Source organism: Euphorbia lathyris, chromosome 4, assembly GCF_963576675.1.
Source record: "Euphorbia lathyris chromosome 4, ddEupLath1.1, whole genome shotgun sequence".
NCBI lineage: Eukaryota > Viridiplantae > Streptophyta > Magnoliopsida > Malpighiales > Euphorbiaceae > Euphorbia > Euphorbia lathyris.
Window position 1 is genome coordinate 21,203,487 of NC_088913.1, and position 10,420 is coordinate 21,213,906.

The 10,420-nt window shown below is 32.0% G+C and overlaps 1 protein-coding gene across 1 annotated transcript; it reads right to left on the reverse strand.

The window, feature by feature from the left end:
- Positions 1–5,465: 5,465 nt before the first annotated feature.
- On the reverse strand, positions 5,466–6,630 carry LOC136227325 (probable glutathione S-transferase). The gene is made up of 2 exons (XM_066015968.1): positions 6,258–6,630; positions 5,466–6,046 (listed from the first exon to the last, which is right to left on the reverse strand). The coding sequence occupies exons 1-2, from the start codon at positions 6,570–6,572 to the stop codon at positions 5,678–5,680; spliced, it is 684 nt and encodes a 227-aa protein (XP_065872040.1). The 5' UTR covers positions 6,573–6,630; the 3' UTR covers positions 5,466–5,677.
- Between the last annotated feature and the right edge of the window lie 3,790 nt (positions 6,631–10,420).

A 10,420-nucleotide genomic window follows, 5' to 3' on the forward strand; every position in this document is an offset into this window, starting at 1 on the left:
GAGTAAGCCCATTGATACGAGGTATCATTTTATTCGGGACTGCATTGAGCAAAAACACGTTACACTGAAGTACGTAAAGATGCAAGATCAGATTGCAGATATTTCTACGAAGCCATTGAAGTACGATGTGTTCAGTCATTTGAGAGCTCAACTAGGAGTCATAAAAAATTAAGTTTAAGGGGGCATGTTAAAATAATAAATAAACTTAATTGTTTAAAATAATAAAAAAATAAAAAATTAGTTAAGAAAAGAAAAATCAAACAAGATAAGAGAGTATGTGATGTAGTTGGGTTATAATAGAGGTATGGAGAATGGTGGCTATAATTAATGCATGTCTCACTAGATAAGAAAAATGTAGTATATGGTATGTAATTGTTAGCATGTGTCCGAAAAAATGAACTCTATAAATAGAGTTTGTTTTTAGTCTTTTAATATATAGAACAATAAAAAAAGAAGTGGTGTGTCAGAGAAAGAGAGAAAATTGAGTGAGGCCGTGTCTCATTTTCTGTAAACTATTTAGTAATCCAAAGTTCATATATATTCCACTTTTCAAATTGCTTTTTTACTCCCTTCATTTTTCAACAATGTTATGGTCTCGCATAATATTTAGTTGTACACATGTCATCCTATACACATAGGGCCGGTCCTGATAATCTATGGCCCCTATGCGGAATAATAAATAAAGGCTCTTTTAATAAAAAATATTTTACGTAAAAAAAGTTAAAATGTATTTGGCTACTATTGTATTATTTGATAACATTTTTCTATTGAAGTATTTTATCATTTGATCCATATGGTATCTAAAATTTTATCATTTGTCTAATGTGGTATTACTTGATAATATTTTCCTATCGGAGTATTTTCATAAGTGAAATTTAACTCATTTTGGATAAAACAAGCTAAATAATTTTTAGAGCTTTTTACATGAATATCACAATTGATTACAAAAAGTACAATTAAATCATATCATCAAAAATACTTTTCAATATGTCATTATTTTTCGTATATAAGAAATAAAGTATGATTTAATACTCTAATTTAAAAAATTTAGACCTCAATTCATAAATTCTAAACTTTAATAAATATATTCTAGACTTTTAATTTATAAATCTATAACATAACTTAAAGTATATATATCATTTGATATAAATTCATAAATGCTAAACCTTAGTAAATATATTCTAGAGTCTTAATTTATAAATCTTTGTAAATGAGTCTTTAAAATTGAATTTGAATAATTTTTTTTTTCTTTCTCCATCTAAGCTCTCCTTATTGTAGGAATCGAACATAGAATCATTCTTGAGGAGATATCTAAAAAACTTTCTTTTATTAGGAATCGAACACAAGATCTTATGAATGGGGAATGCAAGCTTTACCATTAACACACTTATTTAAGTTTCATGTGAAATTATTTTCTAATACTTATATATACGTTCACAACTAATAAAAAATTTGGGCCCCTTACAGCCTTAGGCCCTAGGCCGGCGCACTCCTAGCCTAGACCCAGGGTCGGTCCTGCACACACACACACACATACACACACACACACACATATATATATATATATATATATATATATATATATATATATAATCCCTTATCAAAATTAGAGATATAACAGACATTTTACAGGAAAAGAATGCATTATTCGATGGGAAATGTACGTATCAACAACGTACTGAACGAGCTACCCATTGATATCATGATTGATGTCATATGAACAATTTTGGATAATAGAGCAATTTTGGGCGTAATTAATTGGGATAAAGTGTAAAAATACCCTAAGATTTACAAGTAGGAGCAATTTTAGTATTAATGTCTAGAATGGTGCAATTTACCCTTAGTTGACATTCAAGATCAATTTTACCCATAATATTGGTAACTTGACTCAATTTTAGAAATTATTTATGATATTGTATGAAATTGAAATGTAGGTAAAACCTAAAACAAGACTTTTCAGATGGACAAGGTTTTAGCTGTTGGATTGTATTGTTATTTTACTTGTTGTCTAAATTATTGTAGAAAATGAAAAGAAAGAAAAGAATAGAAGAAGGAAAAGGAGGCGCTGCTTCCATTTTATTTGCAGGAGAATGAGAAATATGAGAGTGTTTTTGTCCAAATAAAGTGAAAATGTCTAGATTTATAAAAAGTGAATGAAGTAGTCCTAATATGTAAATGAGCTTTTAAATTGGCTCAAATTTATAATTTTGCTTTAAAATTATTATTTATGACTAAACATGTGGATGTGATTAATGCAACTTTAATTAAGGTTTTTATCTAAAATCATATAATTTCATGTTTATCACTATATAAGGTTTTTATTAAGTGGAATTACCTTCGAGAGTTAAACTAGAAACTTCATCAATATACAAAAAAAAAATAACTATGACTGTTTATTATCAATTAAAAGAGAAAACGACATGAAGGGTAATGCATTCACTTGGTAAACATAATCAATTTCCATTGCAATGAAAAAGGATGCTAACACTGACCCTCGCACCAAAACTGACCAGATGACATAGGCAATTCGGTCTGTTGTTTAGTGTGAAGAAATCATCAGTGATCCTAATGAAGACACAATTAGATATTTACTTAGCCAATAACAAATCGGAAGATAATCCTGATTTTAAGGGGAAAGGATATTAGAAGGAGATCTTGCACCATTTTTATTGGAGATGGAGAATCCAAACCCATCATGAAATGTCGGGATACCATGACCAATTGAGTGACACAAAAAGGGTTATGACTCGAAATCTAATTGGAATTTTAGTTATAGGAATAAAGTTCTTTAATATTTGATAGTGAAGTGTTTCGATAAAGTTGTTTAGTATTTGATATTGAAGTTGTTTATTTTAGAATATTTTGATTGAATTTGGTTGAAGTAATTAAAAAAGGGTAAATTTCAAAAAAAAAAAAAACTCTGTGGTTTCATGATTTTAAAAAAAAAACTCATGTGGTTTGTTTTTACAAAAAAAAGACCGTGTTATACGTCGTTACAAGAATTATGGAAAATGGCTTAACACCGTTTTATTTGATGACATGACAAAGGGTAAAATTATCCGAATTTGTTGGGGGATTCTTCTTCTGTTACAGTTACAGTTACACTTCTTCTTCTTCTTCTTCTAATTTCATTGTTTTCACTTTCTTTTTAATATTAATTTCAAGTTTTTCTGATCTCTTACTTCTTTTGAAGATCTTTTATCTAACGGGATCTTCGAATCAATGACAACAAACTGCAATTCAGCGGACGACGATTCTTGCCGAGACGACTCGGCAGCACTCATTCTCAAATTCGTGGCCATGGCGTCAATTCTCATGTCCGGAATAGTTGGCATCGCAATCCCGCTCATCGGAAAGCATCACCGTTTCCTAAGAACAGACTGGAACGTCTTCGTCACAGCAAAAGCCTTCGCCGCTGGCGTAATTCTGGCCACTGATTTCATTCATATGCCTTTCCCGTTGGCGTAATTCTGGCCACTGTAATAGAAGAAGAGAAGAAGAAGAAAATGGTGGCCCAATTTGGAGAATTTTACCCTTTGTCACGTCATCAAATTAAACGATGTTAAGCAATTTTCCGTAATTTTTGTAACGGCGTATAACACGGTCTTTTTTTTTTTTGTAAAAACAAACCACGTGAGATTTTTTTTAAAACCATTAAACCATAGGTTTTTTTTTTTTTTTTTTGGAATTTACCCTTAAAAAAATTAATTTTTTATTATTTATGATTAGGCAAAACGCATCATTTGGCCCTTGATCTATCCAAAATTTGTGTATTTGGCCTCTGACCTATTATTTGGTCATATTTGGCCCTCCATCTATCCGAATTAGTAAAATTAAGCCCAAAATGGATGGAAAGTTAACTGAGATGATTCTATTACCATATAGACAATCTATTGTGGCCTTAGTAGAAATTTCAAAAATTGGTAGGATCTAAAATGATATTTTACATCCCAATCCGAATGAGTCTTCGTCTTGGATTTCGTGTGATTCCTTCTCTCCACCGTCCTCTCTTCCGCGATTCCTTCCTTCCCCAGCGCGTCTTCTCTTTCACTTTACTTTCAGTTTTCCAATCCTTTTTCCAGAATTTTCCCATGATTCCCTTTCACTTCCCAATTTCCTTCTTTGTAATTATTTCACACCTTCTTGGAGATCTTCAAATCTCTGCTACCCAAATGTTTCATCATCCTTTTTTTTCTTTATACAGATTTATCTGATTTTGTGATTATTCATGGGATACAATTACAATACAAGCTCGGTTTCCTATTCATCAATTAAACACAGTTTCTTTCAGATCATTAATTCCATCTTTTTGCATGTTTATCTCTTTGTAGTTTTTATTATTTTATTTATGAAACCTGTAACCTCTTTCTTAATTATCTAATCAATTTCTCATTCTCATACAGCTTGCTATGTTTCTTCAATTTTTTGATGGGTCGTGTGATCTAAAAAAAAGTCATGAAGACACTGTTTGTTTAATTGCTTTTTCCTCCAATTTGAATGAATTACTGTATATTAACATGATGTTCATGACATGATGCTCATGATGGGAGCGAAGGAATTGTAGAAGATAAGAAGCCAGAGGAAGGAAGGAAGGAAGGAATCTGGAAAGAAGGAGAAGATGAACTGGTTAGGATGTAAAATATCATTTTAGATTTAAAGAGGTTTTGTAATTTTTACAAATGATACAATAAATTGTTTATATGGTAACAGAACCAAAACCAGTTAACTTTCCATCCATTTTGGGTTTAATTTTACTAATTCGGATAGGTGAAGGGTCAAATATGACCAAATAATAAGTCAGTGATTAAATATATAAATTTTGGATAGGTCAAGGGTCGAATGATGTGTTTTGCCTTTATAATTATAATTTAGGTGTTTTCTATTTAATCTACCTATAACTTTTTTTTAAATAAATAAATTACTCTTAGTTTGTCCCTAATTGGACCAAATAATAAACAGAGCTAATTGCAGCTAGCTAGGCCTAACAAGTGATGGGCAGGCCACATCAAAAAAATAGGTAGGCCTAACATGCTGCCTCAAAACATCCATCCATCATTTTGTATTTAGACTCTCTCAATGTGTCAATTATTTTGTATCCGATTTCACTTGTTTTCATCTTTAGAATTTGAAAATCTCTCCTCAAAGCTTGAAGAGTCCAAAATTTCATTTTCCTTGAACTTCGTTTTCATTGAATCCCAAATCTCCTTTGTAGTAGGTTTCTCTAGTATTTGTAAGAAATTGTTCTGTCAGCAGCAGCCTGAAATAGATAATTCTTGTCCCTTCTGCTGCACTATAGGCAATGCCATTCCTTTTGTTGATTCCTCATAACCACTTTCAATCAAATTCCAATACCCTTTGGATCTCAAAGGATTATCCATGAGTAAGCTCCAATTATTATAGTGATTATCAAATTCTTTTCTTCACTCATTCTCTCGTTTCTCTTCTCATATTTGGAAATCAATCAAAAAAAAAAAATTGTTGTATTATTTTCTTGTAGGAGGCTCTCATACCCAATTGTAATGATTGAACAAAACACTTTGCACAATTGTAGTGACTCATCTTATTCAATAACCAAGCATGGCCTAAATAGCCATTACAAAACAAAAAAGGAGTAAAAATTGCCACTTAAAATTGTGATACAACTAAAACAGAAATTAAAAAAAAACCAATGAAGAGATTAAATATTGGATTTTGCTTTTAAAAGGTGAGACTTCCTAAATTCAACAAACCTGGCTACCAATTTGCGAAAAGGTGGCCATGTTTCTTTGATGAATGGCAAACTTGCAAATTCTTTCATCCACTCAGTCAAAAATGGGAACTTTTGTTGGTCAATGATTTTGAAACCTACTACCTCTTCAAATACAGCAATGTAATAACCAAGCCAACCCAATGCAAGATCCACAATTCCAATTTGATCCCCTCCAAAGAATTTATTCCCTTTTAACTCCTCTTCCACGTACTTCAAATTCTCCCTAGCTTCACATACTGCTTCTTCTTGCTCTTTTCCTTCCTTTCCAACAATACCAAACGCTATTGTTTGTAATACCTGCATCAATAAAAATGTTGAACATATAAAATGTTGGCAATCAAGTTAGTAAAAAAGTGTGATTTACGGACATTTCATATGTTCAATGATCGTTTGAACTTTTATTTTCGTAGATATCAAAATCCGGAGACTTTTATGCCCGATTTTGAAGTTACTTAATCCAAACAAAGTTGTAAAATAAAAATTATACAAAGCAAGCTAGATTAAATACCTTATCATCACCGAATTTGGCCCAAAACCGGGCCCTGGCTCTGTCATGAGGATGTTGAGGCAGCAGTAGATATTGGTCTTTCCATGTCTCGTCGAGATATTCAAGAATAAAAAGAGATTCGGAGATTGGTTTTCCATTATGAACAAGAACTGGTACTTTCTTGTATACTGGATTGTATTTCAGGAGAGAAGAGCTCTTTTGAAGGATATTTTCATCTAGTGTTTGATACTGAATCCCCTTCAAATTTAGAGCCCAGATTACTCTTAAACCATATGGACTTGACCACGTCGTAAATAGTTTCACTTCTTCACCCATTTTTATGTTTTCAAGATTCCACCTGTCTGTCTATCCATTTATAGTAAGATTCAGCTTCCTTAATAAATTTATGGGTATAAAATTTATGGATACAAAATCAAGTGGAGCCCTAACATCTCTAATTTGATAAAGGATATAAAATTAGAGACGTTAGGAAAATATGGTAGTGGATAGGAAAGAGTGGAGGGAGAGAATTTGTGTCGCTGACCCGACTTGACGGTTTTATATGATGGTTCATGTTAGTCGACTCCGAATCATTTCGGGACTAAGCTTTGTTGTTGTTGTATAATATAATTATAGCACTGTAAAGTACAATTATTAAAATTATTATTAAATGGACTTGTTGATTTATTTTATTTTATATTATCTTTATAATTATTATTATTATTATTATTATAATTGTGCTGGTGAAGTCAGAAAGGAAAGTGGGGAAAAATGCTAAACTTCATTTCTTATTTTCTTATTTTGTTCTATCCTATTTACCTTCACAACTCTTCATTTCGGTTACCATTAAATTTCTTGTTTCAGAGATAAAGGTTTTCAGACTATTATTGTTAATTTTTTTTTACTGAAAAGTGTAGTGACTGAATTGGGTATTTTTCAATGGGTAAATGTTAGATTTCGGCCTTTTAATCGATTTTAATACTGAAAGGAGTGTATTATCAAACTCACCTGAATGTTGGCTATATCGTGGCAGTCTCTATTCACTTTTCCGACAACTTCGGTGAACTTCCGGCGAATGTCAACTACGTTCCGGTGAAACTCATTAAGGGATAAGTGTATCCCGTCGTTATCAAGTAATAATCTGCACAAGTCCAGGTATCGAATCCACATGATTTATTCCTGCAAGTATCGAGCTACTTGGTCTCAGGTGTTATCTAGGCTATGGGGGTTTGAATTGGTTTTGATTAAGTTAACCTACTCCTAATTACGTTACTTCTACTCCTATCTAAATTATTCTACTCCTAGGTGATCTTTTACCAATGTAACTACCCGAAGGGACATGAGATGATACGATAATAATGAAAATAGATTGTTTAGACAATGGAATTAAAACCTAATCTAAATCACTTGTGTCCGAGGCGATTAACCCTACCTATCCTCCCGAGGTACTAGTTCGTGATTCCCTTGTAAGGCCGAAACTAGCTCTAAGGCTCAGCAATTTGGGCTTAATATTCTATAGAGTCGTCAATCCTATAGGCACTGACTAGGTCAGATTCAGATCGCAATATGTGCCAACTTAATTTTGGGATTATCGAATTAGTTAAACCAATCAGACAAAGCGTAAGACAAAGAACAAGCAATAAAACAATAATATATATTAAAGATGAAAAGTATTGTCACGAAGATACAATGACCCTAGGATTCATAACATGGGTCAGAGGCTAGACAGAATATAAAAGAAGAAAATCTGTCTACCAATGCAGACGTCTTCCTAGGACTTAAGGATGGAACTTGAACAATCATCGGTGAGCGGAGCTTCTGAGGTGTCTTCAATGGAGGTTTGAAGGAGATGGAGGAGGTGGAGAGGATTTCTCGCTAAGAAAATTACAAAGATAAAAGATGGTCATAATTCCTAACAAATGGAACTATTTATAATCAAAAACTAAAATCTATTCCTAATGGAAAATTAAATAATAAAACCTATTCCTAATAAAAGACTAATTAATAAAAAGCTTTCCTAATGAAAGACTAATTAATAAAAAGCTATTCTAATGGAAAAATAACTCTCCAAATATTATCTAATTAATTTATCATTGGGGATAAAAAAAATCTAATTATTTAAATACAAAAAGCCCAAAGATAATCCCTAAAAATCAGCCAAAATATTCTGCATGACTTTTATTTGCATTTGATGCGCCGAGTGGGTCCTTGATTCTGATCCTTAAAAATCTCCACCTTTATCTCTAAAAATCTGCACATAATCTCATAAAATATTATTTAGATAATTCATCCAAAATTAATTAATTATCCTACCAGAAATCCTTTTTTAATTACCAAGTTAAATTTGATTTATTTTTGGTAGGTTAATTTCTTAATTTTGGGTACAAATAAAGCTCAAATAACATATAGAGATTAATTTATATCAATGATGACATTTGTAATATTTCACAATTGCGTTTCTCTTGATTTCTCTGAACTTTTCTCCTTCCCCTTCTTTTTGTTTGTTCTCCTTCCTCTTTTCTTGTTCAAACGCTCATTTTTCCTTTTTTAATATATTGTGGGTTTGACAGTTCAGGGCCATGGGTGCTCACCCCACCCTTGTTCTGTCTCGTCCCAATTTCTATAAAAAAAAAATTTAAAAACCTAAAATTGACAAAACAATAATAACTTGCTATTAAAGTAAATAAAAAGAAAATAAAAGATACAAAATAGTCGAGTAAATTACATCAATGGTACCTGAATTGTACCTCAATTCACACTTTGCTACCTAAATTACATTTTGTCTCAACAATATACTCCAACTAACGGTGACTGGACAATTTAATGCAATTTTTCGGTAAATGACCGGTCAAATCATTTTTACCAAAAAAAAATTAGAACCATAGACTAATTAACCTAAATTACTACATTACCCTCTAAACAATATATTATTTACATCCCTTCCATCTAGGTTCTCTCTTCCAATCTTTTCCACTCTTTCTCTCTCTAAACTTGTAACAAATTTATTATGGCCCTGTTTGGGAATTAGCTGTTAGTTGTTAGTTGTTAGCTGTTAGCTGATTACATTAGCTGTTAGCTGATTACATTAGCTGATTTGACTAGCTGATTTGATTAGCTGTTTGTTAGACCTGTTTGGTAAAAATTAGCTGATTGATAATAGCGGTTTGTGCAAAAAGACAAATAAGGGCATTAATTTTGGCGCAGAATAAGAGAGAGTCTATTTATTGGGGTCAAAAAAGTCCTTTAATTTTAATATCCCAAAACGCTAATTGAAAAAGCTCCTAAAATGAGCTTTTTCAAAATTAGCGTTTTCATCCCAAAACGCTCTTCCAAACCTCTCTCCACCAAACACTCCAATCAGCGGTTTCAGTGGTCAAACCGCTAAAGTTGGTCAAAAACGCTCTTTTTATCCTAAAACGCTCTTTGTCAAACAGGGCCTATGTTTATCTCTCTTTCAGACTTGGAAATTCAGGCATATATCTCTCTTTCAAACTTGCAATTCTGGAAAACCAAAGGTCCAAAATCATTTTAAAGAAATAAATTCGAGAAGATGTATGAGAATTAAAGTGTCATCCGAAAAGTTAAAGGCAAGAAGTTCATTTTTCAATCTGAAAAATTGAAGGCAAGAAGTTCAAAACAAATCACCCATGTCATTTTTGAACTTAAATCTGGAACAAATCACCCATGTCAAATCTGGAACAAATCATTCCAAAATGAACGAGTCACCCACACCATTTTTTAACTTAAATTTGGAATAAATCACCCAAGCCAAATCTGGAACAAATCATTCCAAATTGAATGTAAATCTGGAACAAATCACTCACACCATTTTGTTCTTGAAAATAACGAATCGAACTTGGCTCATACTCTACGAGACGGTGACCGTGAACCGAGGGAACACTACAAGAAAATAGTAAGTTAATGACTGATTTTAAAGACTAAATGAAATTAGTCATTAATTTAAAGAATTAATTTAAAGACTAAAATTAGTCATTAACTATATAAATGGTTGGTAATCACAATGAAGACACGGACCCAACTTTAATACCTACACTAGCCACTAAACCCAATAGTTAAAGACCGCCGCTTAAGTCCTTAAATCTATTCTATTAATTAAAAAAAATTATTTATTAGATTTTTTAACTCTTAACTCTTTCTCTCTCTTAATAAAGGAACCCCACTGA

Bases quoted from the DNA above. Each gene is read 5' to 3' on its own strand.
- LOC136227325 (XM_066015968.1), bottom strand. From the start codon at position 6,572: ATGGGTGAAGAAGTGAAACTATTTACGACGTGGTCAAGTCCATATGGT. The intron at 6,047-6,257 runs GTATTTAATCTA...TTATTGATGCAG, and splicing joins CCAAATTCGGTGATGATAAG to GTATTACAAACAATAGCGTT.